A 27,088-nucleotide genomic window follows, 5' to 3' on the forward strand; every position below is an offset into this window, starting at 1 on the left:
TTGACATGACTCCCTCCTCTGCTCTCTCTCCTCTGGCCACCAGATGGTGCTATCGGACAAGATAAGATTGAAACGATGTGAAGGCCCAAGTTGCCACATCACCAGTCTGAAGAGTCTCACTGCACATCTGGACAGGATAGAACTGTAGCTTTGAAAGCACCTAAATATAGGCTCGTTGGTCTAGGGGTATGATTCTCGCTTAGGGTGCGAGAGGTCCCGGGTCCAAATCCCGGACGAGCCCTCCTTTAATTTGTAGATGAGGAAACTCACCTGGCTGCACCCTGTTAAAGCTTCTACAGTAATGTAGAACACTACATTAAGGACACATTATACATTAAGGAGCAGTAAAAAGAGGTTTTGTGCTCTACTTACCTTCCTGCATGTGTCTTATCGTTAAAACTGATCTTGGAATTTTTCTGGCCTTGATAGACAGATGGACTTTAACAGTATGCAGAAACAGGTGAATTTTATCATTATCAGCTGGCTCATTGGTCTAGGGGTATGATTCTCGCTTAGGGTGCAAGAGGTCCCGGGTCCAAATCCCGGACGAGCCCTCCTTTAATTTGTAATTGAATTTGGGCCCAAAGACCACCTGCAAAGTTTGTTCCTGAGATGAGGAAACTCACCAGGCTGCACCTTGTTAAAGCTTCTACAGAAATGTACAACACTACTTATCATTAGCAGCTGGCTCGTTGGTCTAGGACAGGGGTGCCCACACTTTTTCGGCTTGTGAGCTACTTTTAACATATCCTATTTGTATATATACTGAGTATACTTTATATATTCAATATATGTTGTCATACACTGCATAATTGCAACTAATGTAACCCCTGGTATTACACATAAAAACTGACAGCAGTAATGCACATAGGTGACAAACAGTGATGTAACCATCCATATTGCACACAAGTGACCAGAGTAACTGGAACATTCAATACATTTATGGTCACTACTTTACTGTGATGACTTGCACCGAATGGAGTCAAATATCTCCTCCTATCCTATTCCCTATCCCAGAGTATCCCTTCTTTAGTAGATATAAATTGGAAGTTTGTTGTTAGTAGTGGCTCGTTGGTCTAGGGGTATGATTCTCGCTTAGGGTGCGAGAGGTCCCGGGTCCAAATCCCGGACGAGCCCTCCTTTAATTTGTAATTGCACTTGGGCCCATAGACCACCTGCAGAGTTTGTTCCTGAGATGAGGAAACTCACCAGGCTGCACCCTGTTAAAGCTTCTACAGAAATGTACAACACTACATCAAGGACACAGAAAAGGAAGCAAAGAGAGGTTTTCTGCTCTACTTGTCTTCCTTCATGTTGGTGATCGTTAAAATTGATTGATTTTTCTCACCTTGATAGACAGATGGACTAGAAACAGCTGAATTTGATCATTATCAGCTGGCTCGTTGGTCTAGGGGTATGATTCTCGCTTTGGGTGCGAGAGGTCCCGGGTCCAAATCCCGGACGAGCCCTTCTTTAACCTCTGGGGGTCTCAGAAATCTCATCAGCTACTTAATTTGTAGTCAGCTAGTTAATTTCTGAGACAGAAGCAAAGACACAGGAGTTTAAACTTCTGGAGGAAAGTTCACCCTGGTTGTAAACGAACCTCCCCCTCTGACCCTCTCTGCCTCCCACACTCTCTTCCATCCCCCACTCTTTGCAGCAGCTTCCTCCTCTTGCCTCGATGCACGATCCTGCTCCATTACAATACTACACCTGAAAGAAACAATGCATGAAAGGTTAGTCTGGACTGGATCTTTAATCCATGGTCTTTAGTCAACTGTGTGTTACCACATCTCCGCTGAGTGCTGCCAGACTCACAGGAGCAACAGAGAGCTGCCATGATATCACAGTGGACAATTGCTGATCGTTAGTGGTCCAATGGTAATACAAGGATATATATAAAGAAATAAACAGCTTCATTCATGCCAATTCTGACTGTGATCCTAAATCTAATCTCTTGTGGGTCTAAACAGGGCTCGGTGGGGATGGAACTCTGCACCTAAAACAAGAATTATACTCCAAGACCAACAGGACTGTTTGTTAAGAAGAGTCAGCAGGAAGGTCTTGTGGGGTGGGATATCCCAAACTACATGTTGTACTGAATGAACCACCTGACAGGAAACATCCCTTTGGACTGATGGGCCCAACATGATATGTGGTAATGCAGCCGACTACTGAGAATGTGTCATTATGTATAGCTCGCTGTGTTTAGCTTCAGATATTTTTTTAGCATATATGGGAGACTCACTGTCGTTCAGAGTTGATCAAACAGGATGAGATTGTGATGAGTGTTGTGCCACAGTTGTACTCTACATAAACATCCAAACCCAGTCTGCTTAAGCTGTTGATTTGGTTGAATAATAGCACTGATAGATATACTCAACCATGTCAAATAAACAAGAATTAAGAGTGTTGTGATGTGCCGACAATAACCTTGGTATTTACACTGAAATCATGGACAAAGGGCTGCAATGGCCATAACACAGTCTTTGAGGGCAAACTGCAAACATTTGGTAAGAATAAAGGCTCGTTGGTCTAGGGGTATGATTCTCGCTTTGGGTGCGAGAGGTCCCGGGTTCAAATCCCGGACGAGCCCTGTTGGGACTTTAGGCAAGAATATATCTTAATTAGTATCTTGAAAAATGACATTGTGTCACGATGCAGAAACTATCCTGCAGCACTAAATCAAGGCATAGGAGATGACAGAAATATACGAGGGACTCAACCCTAACCTGTGAAGTTCCTTGCTCGCTGGTCTTCTTCAGCATACCTCACTTACATCCTGCAACGACCTGAACAACATATGAAACGCTTACATGCATCTCACCATCTGAAGTACCTTTTTTGGGGATCTTAGCTCTCGGAGTCTCAGAGTCTCAGCGCCCCGGTTCGTTCTTGTCTTCATGCTGCCAGCCGACACGATTCATCTACGTATTCCGTCCAACAGACCACGACTTCAATTCTTTCCCTTATCCTCCCTTCATCCCTTCAACCCTCATCCCTTCATAGGTCTAAATATTTCTTGACATGACTCCCTCCTCTGCTCTCTCTCCTCTGGCCACCAGATGGTGCTATCGGACAAGATAAGATTGAAACGATGTGAAGGCCCAAGTTGCCACATCACCAGTCTGAAGAGTCTCACTGCACATCTGGACAGGATAGAAGTGTAGCTTTGGAAGCACCTAAATATAGGCTCGTTGGTCTAGGGGTATGATTCTCGCTTAGGGTGCGAGAGGTCCCGGGTTCAAATCCCGGACGAGCCCTCCTTTAATTTGTAGATGAGGAAACTCACCAGGCTGCACCCTGTTAAAGCTTCTACAGTAATGTAGAACACTACATTAAGGACACATTATACATTAAGGAGCAGTAAAAAGAGGTTTTGTGCTCTACTTACCTTCCTGCATGTGTCTTATCGTTAAAACTGATCTTGGAATTTTTCTGGCCTTGATAGACAGATGGACTTTAACAGTATGCAGAAACAGGTGAATTTTATCATTATCAGCTGGCTCGTTGGTCTAGGGGTATGATTCTCGCTTAGGGTGCGAGAGGTCCCGGGTCCAAATCCCGGACGAGCCCTCCTTTAATTTGAAATTGAATTTGGGCCCAAAGACCACCTGCAGAGTTTGTTCCTGAGATGAGGAAACTCACCAGGCTGCACCCTGTTAAAGCTTCTACAGAAATGTACAACACTACTTATCATTAGCAGCTGGCTCGTTGGTCTAGGACAGGGGTGCCCACACTTTTTCGGCTTGTGAGCTACTTTTAACATATCCTATTTGTATATATACTGAGTATACTTTATATATTCAATATATGTTGTCATACACTGCATAATTGCAACTAATGTAACCCCTGGTATTACACATAAAAACTGACAGCAGTAATGCACATAGGTGACAAACAGTGATGTAACCATCCATATTGCACACAAGTGACCAGAGTAACTGGAACATTCAATACATTTATGGTCACTACTTTACTCTGATGACTCGCACCGAATGGAGTCAAATATCTCCTCCTATCCTATTCCCTATCCCAGAGTATCCCTTCTTTAGTAGATATAAATTGGAAGTTTGTTGTTTGTAGTGGCTCGTTGGTCTAGGGGTATGATTCTCGCTTAGGGTGCGAGAGGTCCCGGGTCCAAATCCCGGACGAGCCCTCCTTTAATTTGTAATTGCACTTGGGCCCAAAGACCACCTGCAGAGTTTGTTCCTGAGATGAGGAAACTCACCAGGCTGCACCCTGTTAAAGCTTCTACAGAAATGTACAACAATACATCAAGGACACAGAAAAGGAAGCAAAGAGAGGTTTTCTGCTCTACTTGTCTTCCTTCATGTTGGTGATCGTTAAAATGGATTGATTTTTCTCACCTTGATAGACAGATGGACTAGAAACAGCTGAATTTGGTCATTATCAGCTGGCTCGTTGGTCTAGGGGTATGATTCTCGCTTTGGGTGCGAGAGGTCCCGGGTCCAAATCCCGGACGAGCCCTTCTTTAACCTCTGGGGGTCTCAGAAATCTCATCAGCTACTTAATTTGTAGTCAGCTAGTTAATTTCTGAGACAGAAGCAAAGACACAGGAGTTTAAACTTCTGGAGGAAAGTTCACCCTGGTTGTAAACAAACCTCCCCCTCTGACCCTCTCTGCCTCCCACACTCTCTTCCATCCCCCACTCTTTGCAGCAGCTTCCTCCTCTTGCCTTGATGCACGATCCTGCTCCATTACAATACTACACCTGAAAGAAACAATGCATGAAAGGTTAGTCTGGACTGGATCTTTAATCCATGGTCTTTAGTCAACTGTGTGTTACCACATCTCCGCTGAGTGCTGCCAGACTCACAGGAGCAACAGAGAGTTGCCATGATATCACAGTGGACAATTGCTGATCGTTAGTGGTCCAATGGTAATACAAGGATATATATAAAGAAATAAACAGCTTCATTCATGCCAATTCTGACTGGGATCCTAAATCTAATCTCTTGTGGGTCTAAACAGGGCTCGGTGGGGATGGAACTCTGCACCTAAAACAAGAATTATACTCCAAGACCAACAGGACTGTTTGTTAAGAAGAGTCAGCAGGAAGGTCTTGTGGGGTGGGATATCCCAAACTACGAGTTGTACTGAATGAACCACCTGACAGGAAACATCCCTTTGGACTGATGGGCCCAACATGATATGTGGTAATGCAGCCGACTACTGAGAATGAGTCATTATGTATAGCTCGCTGTGTTTAGCTTCAGATATTTTTTTAGCATATATGGGAGACTCACTGTCGTTCAGAGTTGATCAAACAGGATGAGATTGTGATGAGTGTTATGCCACAGTTGTACTCTACATAAACATCCAAACCCAGTCTGCTTAAGCTGTTGATTTGGTTGAATAATAGCACTGATAGATATACTCAACCAAGTCAAATAAACAAGAATTAAGAGTGTTGTGATGTGCCGACAATAACCTTGGTATTTACACTGAAATCATGGACAAATGCCTGCAATGGCCATAACACAGTCTTTGAGGGCAAACTGCAAACATTTGGTAAGAATAAAGGCTCGTTGGTCTAGGGGTATGATTCTCACTTTGGGTGCGAGAGGTCCTGGGTTCAAATCCCGGACGAGCCCTGTTGGGACTTTAGGCAAGAATATATCTTAATTAGTATCTTGAAAAATGACGTTGTGTCACGATGCAGAAACTATCCTGCAGCACTAAATCAAGGCATAGGAGATGACAGAAATATACGAGGGACCTGTCAAGTTCCTTGCTCACTGGTCTTCTTCAGCATACCTCACCTACATCCTGCAACGACCTGAACAACATATGAAACGCTTACATGCATCTCACCATCCAAAGTACCTTTTCTGGGGATCTTAGCTCTCAGAGTCTCAGCGCCCCGGTTCGTTCTTGTCTTCATGCTGCCAGCCGACACGATTCATCTACGTATTTTGTCCAACAGACCACGACTTCAGTTCTTTCCCTTATCCTCCCTTCATCCCTTCAACCCTCATCCCTTCATAGGTCTAAATATTTCTTGACATGACTCCCTCCTCTGCTCTCTCTCCTCTGGCCACCAGATGGTGCTATCGGACAAGATAAGATTGAAACGATGTGAAGGCCCAAGTTGCCACATCACCAGTCTGAAGAGTCTCACTGCACATCTGGACAGGATAGAAGTGTAGCTTTGGAAGCACCTAAATATAGGCTCGTTGGTCTAGGGGTATGATTCTCGCTTAGGGTGCGAGAGGTCCCGGGTTCAAATCCCGGACGAGCCCTCCTTTAATTTGTAGATGAGGAAACTCACCTGGCTGCACCCTGTTAAAGCTTCTACAGTAATGTAGAACACTACATTAAGGACACATTATACATTAAGGAGCAGTAAAAAGAGGTTTTGTGCTCTACTTACCTTCCTGCATGTGTCTTATCGTTAAAATGGATCTTGGGGTTTTCATGCCTTGATGGACAGATGGACTTCAACAGTATGCAGCTGGCTCGTTGGTCTAGGGGTATGATTCTCGCTTTGGGTGCGAGAGGTCCCGGGTCCAAATCCCGGACGAGCCCTCCTTTAACCTCTGGGGGTCTCAGAAATCTCATCAGCTACTTATTCAGCAATTAATTTCTGAGACAGAAGCAAAGACACAAGGAGTTTAACCTTCTGCAGGAATATTCACCCTGATATTGTAAATGAATCTCACCCTCTCTTCAATCTCTCTCCCTCACTCTTTGTTGTTCATTCAGCAGCTTCCTCCTCTTAGCCCATTGCCTCGATGCACGATCCTGCTCCATTACAATACTACACCTGAAAGAAACAATGCATGAAAGGTTAGTCTAGAGTGAAGTTGTACTCCTGCACCTCTCCGTCCTGAAAAGAGTCAGCGGTTCCAATTTTACTGTTGAGTTCAGGTTGCTACAGAATAAGTGTTTATGATGCTTGGGTTCAAAGCATTTAAGTCATAACAGCTTTAGTTCAAAACACATGCAAAATAAACCTGGGACAGCATATGGAAGGACAGCATATGGAAGGACAGCATATGGAAGAGCAACACTAAATCAGATCAAGATGGAGCTACTTTACATAATGTTGGATAGTTTAACCCATCAAAATGCATCATATTTTCCAAACTGATCATTTGATTTACGTGTGAATCTCAGATCTCTCTACTTTGCAATGGGGTAAAAGTACAGCGTTTTACTTTTAAATGAATGGGAGTGGAAGTACAAAGTAACATAAAAAAGGAAATAGTAATGTTGATAAATTCTATTTTAGGTTAAATTACTACTATAAATAGTATCTATGCATGTGTAGCATACAACTTGCATTTCGTTGTGCAACCATGTGTTGTAAAATGACAAATAAATTACCTTGACACTTAATAAATGTACTTAGTGACATCTCACCCCTGCCCTCTCCTGTACAGGCCGTGCTCTCTCATCACTCAATGCACAGCTGAACAGAATCTTTTATTTTGAAAACAGCAGACAGGAAGTGGTTGCTGGAACCGACTATCAACTCTCGCTGCTATCCAGCTAGCTCATTAGCTGGTTAGCTGATTTAACCAAAATCCAACAATTGCAGCTGAAGAGGGGGCCAGGTGAGAATGTTTGCACGACTTGGTCCATTTTACGACAAAATGATGATCTCGTTTGTTTTAGTGTCGTCAATAGTTTGGAGTTATTTCCGGCAACATTGAAGCCAGCGACGTTAACTTAGCTAGCTATGCTAGACGTCCAAGGCAATGAAGGCAAATGTAGGCGATTTTATTACCTTCGAAGGATTGTTAACGTAGTTGGTATTGGTAGGGGGGTTAGGATAAGTTAACGAGCCATGTGTGGTGTATTTTTAATGCAGAATTGGTATTCTTGTACAGCAAACGACAGGGAGATTAGCCAGATGAAAAGCTTTAGCTTGCCACTCCTTGTTGCTAGGCAACAGGACTCCCTACAGAGTGTCTGAGGTAAAGCCTGTAATTACATTAGTGTGGCAAAATCACGCTTTGTCACTTGGTTATACACTTACCCACCGACCTGCTTATGCACTCGATTTCCCTGTCCTTAAATGACTGTGTGAAAGAAAAAGTAAGTAATAAATTGCCTTCTTGTGTCCTTTTGGCTCTTGTTTGATTAGGAATCTCCAGTGAGCACCATGTTGGTCCCCATATTCACTCTGAAGCTTAACCACAAGATTAACCCTCGCATGGTGACTGTGGGGAAATTTGACGGAGTCCACCCATGCCTTACTGCAGCCACACAGGCTGGAAAGGTGAGGGATGGGGAATGAGTGACCTTATTCTTATGTTTTTAATCACACATAATTTCTGATCTCTTCCCCACAATGATTATAAAATGCCTTTCCCACTTTTAATACGTAATATACCTCATACTATATATGTTTTCACTATGTGCCCTCAACTCTCATGTCTTTCTCTTTTAAAAGGTTTTTATCCACAACCCTCATGCTCGTGGTCACAAACCTGTGGCCCACCGACTGAGCCAGAGCACCCAGGACTCTGACATCTCTCTGCTCAACATCAACCAGGCAGTCACCTGTCTGACAGCAGGAACGCTGGGGCAAAACACCACCGGGGACACACTGTTGGTGGGATCCCAGACCAACCTGCTGGCCTATGATGTCCATGACAATGCTGATATATTCTACAGAGAGGTGAGTGGGGCTGAGTAGACTAAATGGGAGGGATACAAATAAATCACAATGAAAAATATATATTGTAGCATAGAGGTTATAGCTAAACATAAGTCATTGTTATTGTGGTTACTGCGCTGACTAATTTGGTTTTTGGCAGGTGCCAGTTTATGACGAGTTACACTAGGTGATGTGTAAGATAGTACAGCATAAATGTAACAGGTTACACTGAACTCTCTTAATACACTATTTCACTTGTGTCTGTTTCCTTTGTGTGTGTGTGTGTGTGTGTGTGGGTGTAGGTGACGGATGGGGCCAATGCTATTGTGTTGGGGAAACTCGGGGACATCCCGTCTCCTCTCGCCATCATTGGAGGAAACTGTGCGCTACAAGGCTTTGACTATGAGGGCAACGACCACTTTTGGACAGTAAGAGCCAAGACAACATTTTGATACCAGAATAGGTTAAAGTTTGTTTCATATTGAAGAGGTGTGTCTCACTGAATTTAACACACAACTCATGACACAGTGATACTTCATCAAACTGTAGCACCAGTAACACCAGTTCCTTATAAGGGGATAGTTTAAACAATGAAATGTAAAATTCAAAATGTTTTTTTAGTGACTTCTAAAGCTGAATGTTTGTTAAACATCCTAGATTCAGCCATTAGTTCTAAATTTGTAACAAATCCAACTAGTTTGGTTAATATTTCTGTATATCTAACCATTTCCGAGGCACCTGCTGGACAAAATCATTTGCCCAATTTATTTGATAAAGCTTATCAGTTATTATCAGCACCTTCATTTTCAATACCTGTCAGGTTTAATCACCTTCAAATGACTGAATCAACTAAATCAGTGTATTCATGAAGCATCTTGTTTTCAGGTAACGGGAGATAATGTCAGATCTCTGGTGCTCTGTGACTTCACTGGTGATGGGAAAAATGAGGTGAGTCCTGACTGGCTAGTGGTCTGGGAAACACACTGTGTGTCCACTGCATCTGTAGTTTGGTCCCGGATGGAGAGCTTTGTTGCCACTCTTAATCCTTTCTCTCTCTTTACAGCTCTTGGTAGGATCGGAGGACTTTGACATCAGGGTGTTCAAAGAGGATGAGCTTGTGTCTGAGATGACTGAAAATGAGGTAAATGGATATTTCATGGTATTTCACTCTTTTAGAGCTTCAAAATCCACAAATACAACTCTGTGTGTGTGTTTGTGTGTGTGTGTGTGTGTGTGTGTGTGTGTGTGTGTGTGTGTGTGTGTTTTATATCTCATAGCTAGTAAATTCTCTTATCTGTCCTGTGCAGAATGGAGCAGATTCATTATCTGTCCTTCTCCACACAGACAGTAACATCACTGTGCCACATGCATGGCAGCAGGTTTGGCTATGCCCTGGCTAATGGCACTGTGGGAGTTTATGACCGCACCGCCCGCTACTGGAGGATTAAGGTACTGCAGTCAATCATGATAATGCCAACTTGGACAAGAGGGTCTAACTTTATCAAACAATAAGAAAAGACATTAGTAATTACAAATCTTTGGCATTTGCTGGATTTATGTGTGATATTTTTTTTTCCAACAGCCTTCTTCTCTTTGGTCTACCTATGTCCCTCCTTCCTACATCTATTATCATGCAAGCTGTATAAGAATAAAATATTTCCATTCTTTTTTTTGATAATGAGTTCTTCCCTTCCCATGCAGTCGAAGAATCATGCAATGAGCATCCATGCCTTTGACTTGAATGCTGATGGGGTGGTGGAGCTTATCACCGGCTGGTCAAATGGAAAGGTCAGCACACAACCTCGCAGGCGTGACATCTAGAAACAACCTCTCACACCTCAGAAATGTGATTTGCCATTACATGTTTGGACACAACTGCTGATTAATATCTATAGTATCTCTAGCTGCTCTCCAGTCTTTGATCACATTCTCTTTTTATCTCAGATTGATGCTCGTAGCGACCGCACAGGCGAAGTCATTTTCAAAGACAACTTTTCCTCTTCTGTGGCCGGGGTGGTGGAGGGAGACTACAGGTTGGATGGACATAAACAACTTATCTGCACCTCCACAGAGGGAGAGGGTATGCTGTGAGAAAACTATATTGTTTTGTGTTACTTACTGTCCTTTCCTATCAGCAGCAGCGCTAATATCTCGCTTACTCCTTACCACTTAAGTGTTACATGATAGTCAGTAGTCAAGAGGAAAGTTTATGGATGTAAAATAAAATAATCCAAAACAGAAAAAATACATCTCCCAACTAGCCCAAATGGCTAAGGTTAGTTGGAGGACTTAATTCTGTCTTGTAGACTTGCGCTTTCACACAAGTGCAATGGAGATTTGTAAAATTGCATTTGTGATTCTCTGACCTTTTTAATCCACCTCCTGAATATTTCACTTTATGTTTATTGTCTATCCCTCATTTACAGCCAAAGTCCTGTCAGTCTCAGCTGTGCTTTGAGCTTAATTCAGACAAAGCAGGGAGAACTAACCCTTTAAGCTTTGATTAGGATGTCATCAGTGTTGTAAACCTGTCTATCTTGTAGTTCGTGGTTACCTGCCGGCCAGTAAGGACCTTAAGGGGAATCTCATGGACTCAAGTGCTGAGCAGGACCTCATTAGAGAGCTCAGCCAGCGCAGACAGAATCTGTTGCTGGAACTACGCAACTATGAAGAGAATGCCAAGGTACACATGTTTCCTTTGGTCACCTCCTGACCCTTTCCTTTAGTGCTGCCCTCAGGTCAGAGTCTCCACTTTCAACTCAAGATGTCTCAAAATACACAGAATGCATTTCTGAGCAAAATCATCCAGAGATCTGTCGACGTTTTCAAACACTGGTTTAATTAAATTGTCATTAAGTCATTTTGGTTGCTGATTGTATTCCAACATATCAGATAATCTTTACTTTGATACACTCATAATAATGGGCAGCGAATTGTAACTTACAATGGGATTTTCATTCTTACACAAGAGTGGCTTACCATAGTCATTATGGTAAGCCACTCTTGTGTAAGAATCACCCTTTGGCCATAAACCAAAGAAGACTAACGTGCAAACTGTCAATACTCTGATGCTTTAATGCTTTGATGATTTAAGTAATAACACACAATGTGTCCCCATATAATTTTACAGGTTCTCTCTTTTCTAGCTTAGTGTTTTAAAGACTCATAGAGCAGCTAGTGTGACTTTGGGCTCTGGGCACGAAGCATCAGTCATTTTATTTGAATTCTATTCGTCTTTTTTTCCTTTTTAAATTTGAATTCTCTTCATATTTTGGCCGTCAGAGATTTCAGACTTCTTATAGATAATTACATGATTCTTTATTAACATTCAGCTGTATATTATTGTATTTGCTAACATCCACGCAAAATGCATGTTGTTTCAGGGGGTGTCAGAGACAAACAGTGGGATGGGTGTTATACCAGCCAACACTCAGCTCCAGACGGCGCTGTCAGTAAGACCTGCTACGGAGGCCCAGAAGGCTCATGTAGAGCTTAGCATTTCAACACCCAACGGTAGAGTGTTATAGCACTTAAGCGAAGAATTTCAAGCATGTCGAGTACTGAGGAAATACTAATTAGTCTCTGAATCTCTCCTTTGTCCTCTCCAGAAACCATTATCCGCGCAGTGCTCATCTTCGCAGAAGGGATATTTGAGGGGGAGAGCCACGTTGTCCACCCCAGCGCTCAGAACCTGTCGGGCTGTGTCCGAGTCCCCATTGTCCCCCCAAAAGATATACCAGTAGATCTGCACATCAAAGCCTTTGTTGGAGGGAAAACTAGGTAGGATGTGTGTGTGACTAAACCCAGTGTGGATGCTGTCATATTGGATTCTTCTTCCCAAGTAATAAACACTTTGTTTATTTGTTTATTTACCACCACCACCGTCTTTGCACTTCACTCTTTTGTCCACTCCAGCACCCAGTTCCATGTGTTTGAGATCACTCGTCAGCTGCCTCGGTTCTCCATGTATGACATCACAGTTGACTCCTCAGCTGCTCCGCCCCCTGGAAGGGTCACCTTCAGCATCAACGACCGACCGCAGCGGGTAGGCTGTCAGAGCGTGGTTCTGATCAGTCCCACGGCATGTTCAATGCAATAACATGCCAGGATACGTTTGTTACATTAAATCTGATTTCATCTCTCTGCGTCTGTGCATGTACATGTGCTCATGTGTGCAGGTGGTGATGTGGCTGAATCAGAACTTCCTGCTTCCAGAGGGAGTTGACAGTCCTGACGTCACTTTCACTTCATTAAGAGGAGGGGGTCTGTTGTCCATCAGCATGGCCAGCAATGGACAGGTACCCACACACACACACGCTGTAACCTTAATTCAAAATCACAGGTGGTTTGATGCTACATTTTCACAGCCAGATTTAATTTAACATTAACATGCACTTGAGCAGCGATCATTAACAAGTGCTCAAGCTTTATGGTCTAAAACATAAACATTTAAGCATGAAGTCACAGTGATTTATGAATGCCAATGTAATCAATAGGACTAGCTGTTTATTTAACAATACACTGCCAACTATGTACTCACCATAATGAGTCATCATCATCAGTTTAACTCTCTCATTTAGCCCATTTTGGATTAAACAGTCCAAAAGTAAATAGGAGGAATCATTATCATCAATCACAGGATTATCATTATCAATAATAATGATGATGATAATACTACCACCACCACTACCACTACTACTATTACTACTGCTACTAATAATAATGACAATAATAGTCATCATCATTCTCATTGAAGTTTTCATTCTGGATTGTGTCCTTTTTTTGTACTCAAAAGGAAATTGTGACTATGTACATAATTTTTACTTAACCTTACCAAGAAAAAACATTTATGTTTATTCATACAAAGTCACAATAGCCCCCAGCATTTCATTTTAAATCAGCTCTGAGCTCAGTCTGCTAATAAATCTAAATTGTGCAATCAGATCACTCTGAGAACCGATGACATCGACCTGGCAGGAGATCTGGTTCAGTCATTGGCCTCCTTCTTGGCAATAGACGACTTGTCAGCAGAAGCAGACTTCCCAGCATACTTTGAGGAGCTACGCACTACACTCACCGAGGTTTGGCTTCAATGACACTGAAAACGCTGCTGTCATAAACATTTTATGTTGTTTATTCCACTAATATTCCAAGACACCGTGCCTTTTGTCCATCGTTACTTGTGCAATGACTCTAATGACTGCAGAAGCAGAAGAATGTAGTGACTTTAGTGAATGTGAAATCACTGCATTGACCTGTTTGAACAGTACAGCAAGAACATGTTGGTGCTGTGGTTTAATATGTAGCCTTAAATATCTGTGTGCCAGGTGGATGAGTTCCACTCTGTCCATCAGAAGTTAACTGCGGCTATGGCCGACCACTCCAACTACATCAGGAACATGCTGGTGCAAGCAGAAGATGCTCGCCTTATGGGTGACATGTGAGTTTCCACATTATGCATATAGCACCTCTTTTTTCAGTGACAGTGTTCACATAGCTGAACCAACACTAAACTCTCTGAAACAATTAGAACCGTCCTGAAGGGAGGATTTATTGCAGGTCTGTTGTACTAGACTGAGTCAGTTTTAGCCAAATGCACCTAATTAACTGGTAACTGAGTGTATATTCCACCATAAGTTGATAATACAGATGGAAGATTTTTCTCCCCCTCATTTTCTCTTCTGCCCTCTGTAGGACAACTACGAAGAAGCGTTACAGAGAGCTGTATGATCTCAACAGGGATCTGATCAACGAGTATAAAATCCGCTCAAACAACCACAATGCACTGTTGGCTTGCCTCAAGTCTGTGAACCAGGCCATACAGCGGGCTGGGAGACTCCGAGGTAGGGCGCTGTGTGTGTGTGTGTGTGTGTGTGTGTGTGTGTGTGTGAGAGACACTGTAACAACCACTAGTCCTTAACAACATAAGTGTATATACACAGTATGAATATTCAAAGCTTTGCTGATGAAGGTGAGGAACTACTTTTCTTTTTCTAATCACAGCACTATTAGAATGCTCCCATTTACTGTGAAATTTCTGCTTTTATCCAACCCATCACATCACACAAAGCTCTGTTTGTTTAATCACCCAATTCACATTCTTTGCAACATGTGTGAAAGGCAGTTTGAGTCCTTGAGTATGGCTGGAAACACACACTAACTACCTGGAGAGAACGCCTCTTGTTCAGTGCCTTTTGTAGTGCAACATGTGGTGTGTTAGGGAGGAACAGAGTTTTTGGCACAGCAGGAAAACAACACACATAGCCGTATGTTGTCATCTAGCTCTGAATTATAGCTAGCATAACTTCAGGTTAAAAACATTTAGCCTCAAATACATACATTCAGATGTTAAAACAGTGGCATTTATTTTGTCTTTGTCAATGAGGCGTGACATCAAAAGATCACTAATAACATGTATTCAACAATAATAAGTGCTTAGGTAGATCCTTAAGAAGGAAAAACGGGTATATTAATACTGATTTCAGTACCAAATGGCAACGAAGAAGCTTCGAAGTATTTGGGTCAACCATATATGTGTTGACCCCTCAGCCTGCATACCTGTCTGATCTCCTTAAATCAATCTGTGTATCGCTCTCTCTCTCTCTCTCTCTCCCCAGTGGGTAAGCCCAAGAACCAAGTGATCTCTGCCTGTCGAGACGCCATCAAGAGCAATAACGTCAACGCACTCTTCAGGATCATGAGAGCCGGTACCGCATCCTCCTGAGAGTGGAAGGAGGGGGGGACCACAGGGATGGACAAATAGGTTTAAAACAAGAGGGACGGTCCACAAGCACAACCGATCAGTACTGTAATACTGAACTTCATCTATTTCAAGCACGGCACCAGCAAGGACGTTTCACCGTTCATGATGAGCCCAGGACGAGAACTATATATGGACAAGAAAAGATACTGAGACGGGACGGGGACACTGTTGTAGCCTTAATCTATCTTTTTCCATGATTTAGGAACGAGCAGCCGCCTGGCAGCAACATTTGGCACCAGCACCATAACACTTTGACTTTACTTGAAACTTGAAATTCTGCTAGCTCACAGAAATAAAATGCTGACCACAGGCTTAGTGCACTGGTGAAATTGTTACCCATCACAGTCCGGCTCTGTGGCTGATTTGAGCTTGATTTGTTGCAGTTAAATTTAGCTAAATAGTTTAAAAATTAGCAAAGGAGTCAGCAGGCCTGAGTTACACAAGGGATTAGAGAATTCAGCTGGACGTTAACAAGGAGTGGAGGCTTCCCCCAATGGAACAAAGAGCCTGAACACAGTGGTGCTTTAGAGAAATTCACTTAAATTCATTATTCTGAAAGGTTCAACACATGGCTGCTGTCATACACCATGTGATAGCATCAGTAGTTGAGAAAGAAAGAGTGAAGCCTAATGTCTGTTGACTGTACTAGAGGTGTTTCAGGTGATGCTGCACATCTGTCTAATAAATATTTAAACTTCGGAAAAGTCATCCAAGATGTCTGTTTCCACAAAGACTGGAGGGTTTCGGAGAAAATGGCTTGGTTTGCTGCGTCAGGCACCCTGACTGTTTAATTCAGCTGACACCGTGATGTTTAGAGAGAGCCCAGCTGGAGCAAGACGGAGAGCGGCTTCCTCTCAGATAGAGAGTCGTGCCATTGAAATCAGACTGTTCTGTGTGACAGCTCGCTCAGGCTCAGGTCTCTGCTCCCAGCTGTTGTGTGTTGTTTGGTGTGTGTAGCCAAAGAAAACGATTTTAAATCAATGAACGTCACAGAGGACCAATGCTGTGTGTTTTAACTTGTTTACCTTTTGTAGATTGTACACAGAGATTATAAATGTAATTTTGTGTTTGTGGCAGAAATCATTAAATTAACTTATGTTTTACTTTGTTGCATCTTAATGGGATGGTGTCCACCTCTAACGACTTGGCTTGTTAATTCTGGGTGTATCTGGTAGGATCTGATAATGGAAACTGGGATTAGCGTATAAAAACAGTGAGGCCAGTCCTCTTCTAAGATGAGCAGCCAAACACTTAAGTCTCCTTCTGTCACTATGGTTTGTCTGATGGTCTGAATGTTTCTTTCAAACTACACAACAGATGCTTAGCACAAGTGTAGTTAAGAAGTGTGTTAATAAAATGTATTTATAAAAGTACAGTCACTTGTCACAGTGTTTTTTTACACTGGCAGCCACCGAGTACCTGCTGATATAGTTTGAATTTTTAAAAAAAGATTTGCAAGAATTCAAAATAAAAGTTTTACAAGTTTGAACGGAGTTTGGCTGCACAGCACAAGCTTGAAATAACTGACCTGCATGTTTGTTGTTTCAGTGTTTCATTTAGCCAGTTTAGCTGTGCTAAATGTTCAGCAGGCTGTGAGGAAGGAAACACCGTCTGTATAATTCAGCCTGGACTCACACATGTTCAAACACAAGCTGCATTCTACAGGTGAGGCATGAGGCTCAGTAAAGGCCCAGTGTGCTGTCATAAATCCCTGCTACTGCTGTATCTGTCCGTCTGTCTGTGTGTGTGTGTGTGTGTGTGTGTGTGTGTGTGTGTCTGTCTGTCTGTCTGTCTGTGTGTGGTTCTCTGTGTGGCTATGTTGCTCAAGCTAGAAAGCCATATTTGAATAGTTACTCAGTTGACTGAGCTTTTATATTGAAAATATTTTATTCCAACAAAGAAAAAGACATGAGCGGTTCTAAGAATTCTATCATACCATAATGATTAGTCTTTTATAGTTTTCTTCTCTTAAAATGTCTCTGCAGCACTCTGCCCTGTTATTTATTCCTCTCCTCCATCCTCCTCTGTTGCTGTGTTGGCATCTGGCTTCAAGTTGCTCCGCTGCAGGTTACGTCACGTTGACAGAATGAAGGATGGCGGTGCTGCGTTCAGGTGCTCCTGGTTAGCTACGACTTCTCACCACAGTGCCATAATGTAGTAAATTACTTTGAATTGACAGACTAATGAGAAAAAAGTGGGAATTTTAGATGGTTTATCAGGCGAAATACTTGGATATCACACAATACCACTATCACTCATGTGAAAATTATGGTCTGTACTTCTACAAATGTAGTTTCTGCTGCTCCATGCTGCATTCAGGTTGTATGATAGGATAAGTACTCACTTGAACAGACAGGTGGGAAAAAAAAGATTAATTTGGTTGTTATCAAAAACAATTTCTAATTGATTGCACTTCCAGTTGTGTCTTTTCAGATTTCGATATTTCTTACAGCACTTGAAGTCGACCATGAGCGCAGACGGGCTTATTTCCAGTCAGTTTATGTCACATCTTTTAGTCTTCCTCACCGACTCCTGAACGCAGCAGCCGGACTGCTCTCCCCTCTCGTCTCATTGGACGTCAGTCTTTGGAAACTTAGGAGATCCCTCTCCTCTGTGCGTCCGTGCGCACAGAGGAACCTGAGCTGCGTTCCCACACATCCACGGCACAGATGTTTCCAGTTTGACCTCCTCCTCCGCGTCGACTGGTAAGTTTGAATGACTTGCGTTAATCAGGGAACATTTCACACGTCTCGTGATTATAAAAACAGGAGAACGTGTTTCTTCTGTAAAACATGCAGAATGTATTTGGCGGAAAAAAGAAGTTCTTGTTTCCTGTGTGACTTGTGAGAGAAGTTTTCATGGACAGACAGCTGTGATCGAACAGTCGCTTATACAACAGGGGGTTTGTGTCAACTGTTGGGATGCCTGCTGGTGACAAGAAAGTTGGGACATAGTGTTCTTAGAAATAGTCGGTACCCTCATGGTCACTTACATAAGAAACAGACCCTCCCCCTCCTGAGTGAGCGCAGAGAGGAATCGATAAAAAAAAAATATCAGCAAGCAACAACATCTTGGATCACTTTGAATTCATAGTATTGTTGGTCCTCACACAAAGATATCCAAATATCTTGTCAACTCCAAATTAGCCAGAGAGCCAAATAAGCACAGTGATAACATGGAGGGAAAAGCAGATGCTTGGTTGTGTCTTTGGCTGTGTCTCTAGACTTTGCCTGTTAGCCAGATGGTCATGTTTTAAGAAGAATCCACTGAATTGATTTGATTTATTTGACAAAGGAATCTATTGCATTAAACAATATGAGAGAGGGTTTTTACTACCAAAGCTGCAGGACAGTTAATCCTCCACACTGAAGCAGAAAAATGGATTAGTGGACGGGAACCGATGGTGCAACAGGGAGCATCAAAGTTTATGGAAACTGGGTTTAATGCAATTCCCCTTTACTTTCAAATCACTTGCCCTGTTATTTCCTGCTTGTTGTGTTGTCACAGTTCGATCACTGAGTTTTCTCGTTGTTGTTACTGTCCAGGGTGCCCCCACCCACTGGTGCCTGAGGAGAAGGGGAGGGCAAAGGCACACATGATGGACATACCAGAGATATGAGCGATGATTACGGGACCCAAACGCTCTAAGTCGCTTTTCTCTCGATGCAACATTGGAGGATGTATTCCTGCAGACCAACTGCGATGTTTGAGGTGATGATGAGCAACGCAGCAGAGAGGAGGAAGGAAAATCACCACGACTCACTCCACCGCCTTCCTGTTCAAATGCTTAACTGAAACCAGAGTCTCCAGAAGATGCTGAAGAGGATGCTGACCATGAGGAGGATCTTCCACGTGAAGGGAGATGTGATGTGTACGATTCTGCTGCTGGTGCTCTTCTGTCTGCTGCTCTATGCCCGACAGGTAAAGGCGGAACCAATCACAACGTAGGAAGGGGTAGATCAAGGTTTTTCTACCAGCCCTGACTCGACATTTAAACCCTCTCCTTCCCTTCATAATCACCCGTCCCCTTCTCTTCAAATCCCACCTGTGTTTCCAGGTCGTGCTCTCCTCCGGGTGGGACAAACCTGTGTGGAAACTGGAAATCCATGGCTCCACCAGCGCCAGCAGGACCCTGTTGGGCACCAGCGGGACCAAAGGAGGCCAGGAGTCTCCAGAGGTATGACCTGATTTGTTTTAAGTTGTCATTGATATGGTAATGGTGTGCTAAAAAATGAAAGCTGCAATATTTTACAGCAGCAATCAATCAAAAGAGTCTGTGTGATGTGGAAAGTCCCCTTCAGCTGTGCAGTGCTTTTTAGCATCTTTCAGCTCACTGTTTTGGTTTTACTACCCACGACTATAATGTGTACCAAAAAGTTATTACATTTGTCAGGTAGTGTGACTCAATGGTGTCTTACTGGAAATTTTACATGAGTCAAGAAGAAAATTGTTGAGTTGTTAACTGAGCACAGTATCACAATCATTGCATCTGTAGCACAGTGGTATGGTCTTAAGGAGTCAGTGTTAAAGGTGCCATATTCGGCTCATTTTCGAGTTTCGAGCATGCTTGTATTTGCAGGTCCTACTAGAACAGGTTTACATGGTTTAGTGTTCAAAAAACACACGATCTTCCTCACACCATCCACGGCTGCTGCAGCTGTTTTCAGCCTCTGTCTGCATGCTCCATTTTAGGAGAACAGAGCTACATGTGTGCTTTGCTCTCGCCTTCGACATCCTCATGTTAGAGGGAGCTGCCCTTAGTGAGGAAAACACAATGGTGGACAGTGAGGTGGATTCAGGAGGTTTTCAGTAAACTGGGACAATCGGCCTGCTGAGGGGCTGGAAGAGGTCGCATATTGAACAGCTCCCCGTATGACATCATAAAAGGAGCCAAATCTAAATGGCGTGATTTCACATTTACTGAAAGATGGAATAAGAGGAGATTTCTTTGTCAGATTGGTACTAGGCACACCAGGGACACATATATATATTTTTATAGACATTTTAAAGTTAATTTAGCATAATATGGGACCTTTGAGTTATGGGCTCTGGATAAAAAGTGTGGTGAAGTCTGTACTCTCACTTGTTTTGATTGTAAAACATGAATTTGCACTGGAATATTTTTGTGTTTTGTTAGTACAATATTTTGCTACCACAGTACAGCTGTAAGAAATCAGTGGGTCAAATTAAAAAAAGTTTGAACAAAATTCTCAAACATGGATTTACATAATTTGAGGTAGGTCTGCATTACTCTCTTAGGTCAGTTCATCTATTTCCATCTATAGCAGTTGATTCTGAATCTGCACTCTGATGCTACGTACGGAAGCTTGAACTCGATTTGAAGGCGGAGGGGTGATTGCTGTTAGAGACTGCTGCAGTAGCAGGGGAAGGTGGTGAGGACTGTGATGGATGATGTGAAGGAGAGCTCTGTGATGACTCAGTGGACTGGGTGCCATTTGTTCGTCTGGTCCTCATTTATAAGATGAATAAATGAAGTTCACATCCAACATAAGGATATGGTTCTCTTTGCACTCAGAGAGAGACTGTCTACTGCTGCTCTTATTTATTAGTCATACTGTGTATGTAGGGTGCATCAGTGCATGCACACACAGTATGTCTGTATTTATGTTAGTGTTAATGTCCATCTGTAATGATTCAGAGAGGGTCCAACACATTTTCCACATCATCCACCAAGAGATAAACATGAATAAAAAGAAATGATGATGCTGTCAGTGTCAGTGTCACTTTAAGCTTTCATATTTCATTTCTTCACCTTGAAGTTCTGAGAGGCATTTTTGCACATAATAACTCGCTGCCCATTAAGATGTACTTGTTATCATGAAAGTAAATCTTTCCTCTGTCCTGTCTATCCTAATTTGCAGTTTGCATCCAGCCCTACAGAACATAAACTGCCTCCCTGCAAGCCTCAGTCCAAGTCTAAACCTCCTCAGCCCAAGTCCAAACCTCAGGTCAAATCTAAGGGGAAATCCAAGTCGCGGCGGAAAAATGTTGTGCCAACTAAGGCTGCTGGGAAGCCCCTGCCCACAATGCCACTGTTTGACTTTGAGGGCTATCTGAGAAAAAAGGACAACAGAGACTTTAAGCTGCTCATCGACCAGCCGGAGAAATGTAACATCGGAGGAGTAGAGGAAGAAGGAGGGGGAGGAAGAGGAAGTAAAGGGTCCACGACTGCTCCTTACATGCTCATTGCGGTGAAGTCTATCGCTGCAGATTTTGATAAACGTCAGGTAAAATCTGTCATGTCAGGTGCAGGCCTCAAAAAAATGATGTGTTCATTTTTTAAAATTAGTGTGAATCAGCACAGAAACCAGGGTGTATTTTTTGGACAATTACAAATGCTTTAAAGATGAAAGCTCTTATGTTAAAGCTGCTATAATAAATATATCATAGTGTGAAGTGATGAATCAAATGATGCGTTATGACACACTATCACACCAACTATTTACCATTGTACAGCTTGTTTTCTGACCTGCAATTTATGAACACAGTGGAGCATTTAGTAGCTAAAGACCCAGGCTATTCTCTCAGAGGTTGGTGGAGACCAAACCAGAGCTAAAGGGAGAGTCAATATTGGACTTATATTTGTCAGGTGGACTTAAAAACATCTCCATATGAATGCTAATGTTGCTTCTTTTCTGCTCAATGTGTAAATAAGTACGATTGCCAACGCGCTGCCCCCAAGTGGCCGTAAAAATGAATTATCACAGATTAAATCTACATTTTATTCACTCAGTTTCTTGGTCAATAAAGTAGTGTCTCAATTACTTTTAGGTGGTACGTCGGACCTGGGGTAAAGAAGGGCTGTTCCAAAATGGTGTGTCCATCCGTACTGTTTTCCTGCTGGGGGTGCCCAGGAACCAGACTGCTCTGCCTCTGTGGGATCGGCTGTTGACCTACGAGAGTCAAACGTTCAGGGATATCCTGCTCTGGGACTTTGAAGACACCTTCTTCAACCTGACACTGAAGGAAACACATTTTCTGAAATGGGTTAACAGCAGCTGTCCTCATGTCAAGTCAGTGTCTCTAAACCTAAATGAGGAGATGATGTGATTCTTAGCCTCATGCGACTCACAGCTTATGCTTTTTCTATCATCTTTCCTCTCACAGGTTCATCTTCAAGGGTGATGCTGATGTGTATGTTAATGTGGAGAATATACTAGAGATGCTACAAGGTCAAAAGCCAGATGAGGATCTGTTTGTCGGTGATATTATTATTCACGCTAAACCCATTCGGAGACGCAGTTCCAAGTACTATGTGCCAGAGTCCATCTATGGAGCGGGGTTGTACCCAAATTACGCCGGGGGAGGAGGGTTTGTCATGTCGGGACATACAGCTCGGAGACTCAGTTCTTCCTGTCAACAGGTACTTCAAAGTTTTAATACGTTAGTATGTCTGTTTGTAGCATCTACAATGTGTTTTTTTTCACTTCCAGGTGGAGCTGTTCCCCATTGATGATGTCTTTCTAGGAATGTGCCTCCAGCTGATCGGCGTCAAACCATCACGCCACCAGGGCTTTCGGACCTTCGGTATTCCCCGACCGTCTGCAGCGCCCCACCTTCAGACGTTCGACCCCTGTTTCTACAGGGAGCTCATGGTTGTTCACAGCCTCAGTGTCCCTCAGATCTGGCTCATGTGGAACCTCTTGCACGACCCCAAACTGAGCTGCCACAACAGGACCAGCCCGACATCCTGGCCCTTTAAGTGGAAGGAGAGCATGGGAGAGACAGAGGCAGAAGAGACCACGGACTACGACGAGAAACAGGTGTTTGTCACGCATTAGTGATGCTTTGCAGGGCCCAGTGGGATCTGCAAGAGCCCTACAGAGTACAAAATGGTTAGAAAGCAGGATGTGTGACCGACTTGAAAGGCTTGTGATGTGTTTAAAAGCACAGTTGAGTCATATGAGACTTTATCCGAGCTGGCAGATCGTCTTGGGGGAAATGAATTGGCAAAGGCCAAATGTGCTTCAGATTTTTCAGCGAGGAAGCCCAAAGAGCTTTTAAGCTTTTGCTGTCCGAGCCCATCTGTTTGTTCATGCAGTGTTTGGGAAAACAAGCCACAGCAAGACGATTGTGTGACGGGTTGAATCTTCAGAATGTATTGTGTTATAATTGTTTACACAGAGACACGGTAAGATGCACAAGCACGAAATGCGGTTAGCCGGTTTAACCCCATCCAAGCGTCGGTGTGTCTGATACCACAACATTGTTAATATTCTGACTTTCATTGGACTGTGCGGACAGCCAGGACCGGCTGTGTTTCGTGGACGACAGCAGAGTGAATCTCTAGCAGATATGTACCTCACTTCCTTATGCTGGATAAGGAGCACAAATGGAGAGTCGCATTATTTGTTTCCTGGAGGAACAACAAATGAAGCTTAAATGGAAACCAGCTGCTGAATGGGAACCAGCTGAGACCATAGCGTGCGCGCACACACACGCGCACACACTCAAACCTCTGCTGAATGTTTTTGGTGCAGCCTGATTTTTGAGGAGCCAGACTTGTGTACTTTCATATGAACATTTTAGTTATACTATAATTATAATGATTCGATTTGTTTTGTATAATTCTGTGTTTTCCCTTAAAACTGTATGTTTAGCCTCATCTCTTTTCAAAATGATGCAAAGTTAATGTATGCAGATGGACATATTCACGTTTTATTGCATTCCAGCAACAAAACATGTCCACAGATTGATTAATGGAAACAGATCACATGTGTGTGCCTGTTAGTGTGATTGTTCACAAGGGTCTATTACAATCCAATGGACAGACCAACTGTCCGCCACTTTGATCCTGACTAAAATATATGAACAACCGTTGGATGGATTGCCATGGAATTAGGTTTGGACATTCATGATGCTGAGAGGGTTTATGCTATTGACTTTGCCTGTTGCACTACAATGAGGTTTGTGGTTCTGAGCAGAATATCTCAACAACTATCAGATGGATTGCCATAAACGTTGGTACACACATTCACTCACTCCTCAGGATTAATTGTAATAACTATGGTGACTTCATTGAAGCACAGCTGTGCCTAAATACAACCTCAAAGAGCCACTTGCATGGCTATCTCTTATCCATGCTAACTAACATACCTCCACACATCACTCACATTGACCGAGAAATAATACCATGGCTTGCACACATTTTATAGTGAATCATTTAAATTTTGTACCCACTTCAAATTGTTGACAAAATAGTTAAAAGTCTTTAAACATCAACAAGTAATTTCATTTGAAATGTTTCAGTGAAATGTTCTCAAAGTAAAACTCTCCAATATTTTGCATGTACCACACAACCCTGTGAACTGTATTGATCAGGACATCTATAAGGGGCTGAATGGCTGCTTCCTTCTTTTATTAGTTTAGTCAACATCAACTATCACTTTAGTCATTAAGTCAACCTGACTTTGTCCACACCAAGAAAAAAGTCATTCTGGTTTTGGATGAGCAAATGCATGTTATTGCTAAGACAGTGAATGTATCAAATGATGCCACAAAATGCTGTCGTGTGTTACGCGAACCCAGTGTCTGTGGTGTAAATACTCAGTAGAGCTGGTCAGTGTGGGTGACTGGAGTTTTTGATAAAACAATTATAAATCTATTGTTGAGTGATGCAACATTTGTCATGGCAAACATTTCTTTAAAGAGGACATATTATGCAAAATGCACTTTTCAGTATCTTCTCAACATAAATATGTGTCCCTGGTGTGTCTACAAACCCTCAGACTGTGAGAAAAGACCATCCTCTCTCTTTCTCTCCTTCTCCAGTTTTCAGTAAATATGTGCAGAAATCCTCCATTTAGTTTTGGCCCAGCATGTGATGTCACACACAGGGATCCTTTGGACGTGACTTTGTTCATAAAATACAAGTATGAAAATGAAAATCAATCCATTTTTATTTATACAGCGCTGATTCATAACAAAAGTTATTTCAAGGTGCTTTTCATAAAACCTGGGACAGAACCTGTCTCAGAGGTGGGCAGCTTTCTGGTCAGTGTTGGGTGTGGGTGGGATAGAGGGGGGGGGGGGAGCAAGCAAGCAACAACCTTACTAACAATAATAACTATAAGTCCACATAATGAGCACAATATTTCTCCTTTAATGTGAAGGTCTCCTGACGTACAGGCCTAAGTGATGTGATTTCTGCATGTATGTCCCATTGCAGATATTGCAAGTTGTGTTTTTTCTGAGGTATTTAAGGAGAAATTGTTAAAACAGCTTTATGTCTTTAGGGTCAATGCTACATTAGAAATACAACAAAAAATTAAAGCTGCCCTGGAGGGCCCTCGCACCTTCGTGCACGTCGAGTTGGGCGGCGGCTTCATTCTGTAGCTGACACCGACCTTTCCATGCCAAGCTCAGAATTTTCATGTATTTCGGACAGTGCATCAAGGAGTTACATGTCACTTCCTGTGTCCCCTATGTGGCGCTAGAGAACAGCCACAAATCACGTCCAATATTTCAGCATATGAAGTGTTGACTACACCGTGAAAATGTCATGCAAATCAAATGATGATTGGCACAAAAGTCTTACTTCCTGTTGTCACCAGGTGGCGCAATGACTGTTGTCGCTAACTGGCATGTAGATGTCTTCAGGCCGGGACTCTTATTAATCATGACAAATTTGGAACAGAATGGATAATGTACACTGAAGATACAACAATTTCCTGTTTCATGGCGAACACTGCGTTGCCACAGTGACAACATTTGGCGAAACCTCAAGAGCTTCATAAGTGAGCATCATCCATATCCTGGGAATGTTTGGACTGAATTTGAAGTGGCTGTAACTAACCTGCTGGGATGGACACTCAGAGAAGAGAACGTATCACCTCCTGTGGCGCAATGAGTGTAGTTCAAAATTGTTCAACTGTGTCATTTCTTTTCAAACTCCCAGATTTCTCCACATAGCCGTGGCACAGGGTAGACGGGCTCTGACTCGTGCGTGCTGCAAAAATGGCCAGATGTGGCTCCCTGGACATAAAAGAGCACAACGGACAGGTACACACACTTCACATTGTTGTTTTTATTCATCCCAAATGAACAGTGCTAACACATATCATTTAATGACTCATGAAAAGTAAAGATACACTACTCACAAAAAGTTAGGGATATTCGACTTTCAGGTGAAATTTATGGAAAATGTAAAAGTTAATGCTACAGTGATATTGTATCATGAAAGTAGGGCATTTAAGTAGAAGCATGCAATGGTGATTTCTTCATCTTAAACAATTTATTGAAAGAAAAGCTAACAACAGTGGTGGGTATACCACAACAAAACATTTCAATGTCTCAATAAATTGGGATGTGGCCAAAGGACGTCCACTCCTCTCCTTTCTGTGACTCTTCCAGTCTCTGTATCTCTGCTGCAACCTCCTGATGACACTCTGTGACCCTCTAAGCTCAGTGGACACTTCTATCTGAGGACCTGTTTGAAGCCTCCAGTGTTGAGGTGCTGCTGATCTTGTTAGAGAACAGCAACTTGTGCAAAAAGTACTGAAACACTGAACAGTTGGACATGTGCATTCAAAAGTTTAGAGAAGGTCACATTAAATTCACCTGGAAAGGTTAGAATGCATTTTAGGTTCATCCTGAAATTTCACCTGGAAGCCGAATATCCCTAACTTTTAGTGAGTAGTGTATATAAAGATATAAAAAAACAGTGAAAAAGA

General features: G+C 42.7%; 2 protein-coding genes and 11 non-coding genes across 13 annotated transcripts; all 13 read left to right on the forward strand.

The window, feature by feature from the left end:
- The first annotated feature begins 169 nt into the window (after positions 1-169).
- On the forward strand, positions 170-241 carry trnap-agg (transfer RNA proline (anticodon AGG)). The gene has a single exon. It is a non-coding gene; the product is annotated as a tRNA-Pro (tRNA).
- An 824-nt stretch (positions 242-1,065) lies between these two features.
- On the forward strand, positions 1,066-1,137 carry trnap-agg (transfer RNA proline (anticodon AGG)). Its single transcript has one exon. It is a non-coding gene; the product is annotated as a tRNA-Pro (tRNA).
- Positions 1,138-1,397: 260 nt separating this feature from the next.
- trnap-ugg (transfer RNA proline (anticodon UGG)) lies at positions 1,398-1,469 on the forward strand. The gene has a single exon. It is a non-coding gene; the product is annotated as a tRNA-Pro (tRNA).
- Positions 1,470-2,524: 1,055 nt separating this feature from the next.
- On the forward strand, positions 2,525-2,596 carry trnap-ugg (transfer RNA proline (anticodon UGG)). Its single transcript has one exon. It is a non-coding gene; the product is annotated as a tRNA-Pro (tRNA).
- A 595-nt stretch (positions 2,597-3,191) lies between these two features.
- On the forward strand, positions 3,192-3,263 carry trnap-agg (transfer RNA proline (anticodon AGG)). The gene has a single exon. It is a non-coding gene; the product is annotated as a tRNA-Pro (tRNA).
- A 241-nt stretch (positions 3,264-3,504) lies between these two features.
- Positions 3,505-3,576, forward strand: trnap-agg (transfer RNA proline (anticodon AGG)). Its single transcript has one exon. It is a non-coding gene; the product is annotated as a tRNA-Pro (tRNA).
- A 511-nt stretch (positions 3,577-4,087) lies between these two features.
- Positions 4,088-4,159, forward strand: trnap-agg (transfer RNA proline (anticodon AGG)). The gene has a single exon. It is a non-coding gene; the product is annotated as a tRNA-Pro (tRNA).
- Positions 4,160-4,419: 260 nt separating this feature from the next.
- On the forward strand, positions 4,420-4,491 carry trnap-ugg (transfer RNA proline (anticodon UGG)). The gene has a single exon. It is a non-coding gene; the product is annotated as a tRNA-Pro (tRNA).
- Positions 4,492-5,546: 1,055 nt separating this feature from the next.
- trnap-ugg (transfer RNA proline (anticodon UGG)) lies at positions 5,547-5,618 on the forward strand. Its single transcript has one exon. It is a non-coding gene; the product is annotated as a tRNA-Pro (tRNA).
- A 576-nt stretch (positions 5,619-6,194) lies between these two features.
- trnap-agg (transfer RNA proline (anticodon AGG)) lies at positions 6,195-6,266 on the forward strand. The gene has a single exon. It is a non-coding gene; the product is annotated as a tRNA-Pro (tRNA).
- A 214-nt stretch (positions 6,267-6,480) lies between these two features.
- Positions 6,481-6,552, forward strand: trnap-ugg (transfer RNA proline (anticodon UGG)). The gene has a single exon. It is a non-coding gene; the product is annotated as a tRNA-Pro (tRNA).
- Positions 6,553-7,508: 956 nt separating this feature from the next.
- bbs2 (Bardet-Biedl syndrome 2) lies at positions 7,509-16,706 on the forward strand. The gene is made up of 18 exons (XM_070830268.1): positions 7,509-7,583; positions 8,117-8,251; positions 8,426-8,653; positions 8,935-9,060; positions 9,518-9,580; positions 9,696-9,773; positions 9,977-10,081; positions 10,334-10,420; positions 10,577-10,712; positions 11,176-11,315; positions 12,016-12,145; positions 12,241-12,412; positions 12,548-12,677; positions 12,811-12,930; positions 13,576-13,713; positions 13,960-14,072; positions 14,327-14,475; positions 15,250-16,706. Exons 2-18 carry the CDS (start codon positions 8,135-8,137, stop codon positions 15,354-15,356), a joined length of 2,139 nt encoding a protein of 712 aa, XP_070686369.1. The 5' UTR covers positions 7,509-7,583; positions 8,117-8,134; the 3' UTR covers positions 15,357-16,706.
- Positions 16,707-19,119: 2,413 nt separating this feature from the next.
- Positions 19,120-24,010, forward strand: b3gnt9 (UDP-GlcNAc:betaGal beta-1,3-N-acetylglucosaminyltransferase 9). The gene is made up of 6 exons (XM_070831310.1): positions 19,120-19,316; positions 19,453-19,572; positions 21,278-21,643; positions 22,188-22,429; positions 22,524-22,779; positions 22,850-24,010. The coding sequence occupies exons 1-6, from the start codon at positions 19,209-19,211 to the stop codon at positions 23,195-23,197; spliced, it is 1,440 nt and encodes a 479-aa protein (XP_070687411.1). The 5' UTR covers positions 19,120-19,208; the 3' UTR covers positions 23,198-24,010.
- Positions 24,011-27,088: the final 3,078 nt, after the last annotated feature.

This window comes from Pempheris klunzingeri, chromosome 5 (assembly GCF_042242105.1).
Source record: "Pempheris klunzingeri isolate RE-2024b chromosome 5, fPemKlu1.hap1, whole genome shotgun sequence".
Taxonomy (NCBI): domain Eukaryota; kingdom Metazoa; phylum Chordata; class Actinopteri; order Acropomatiformes; family Pempheridae; genus Pempheris; species Pempheris klunzingeri.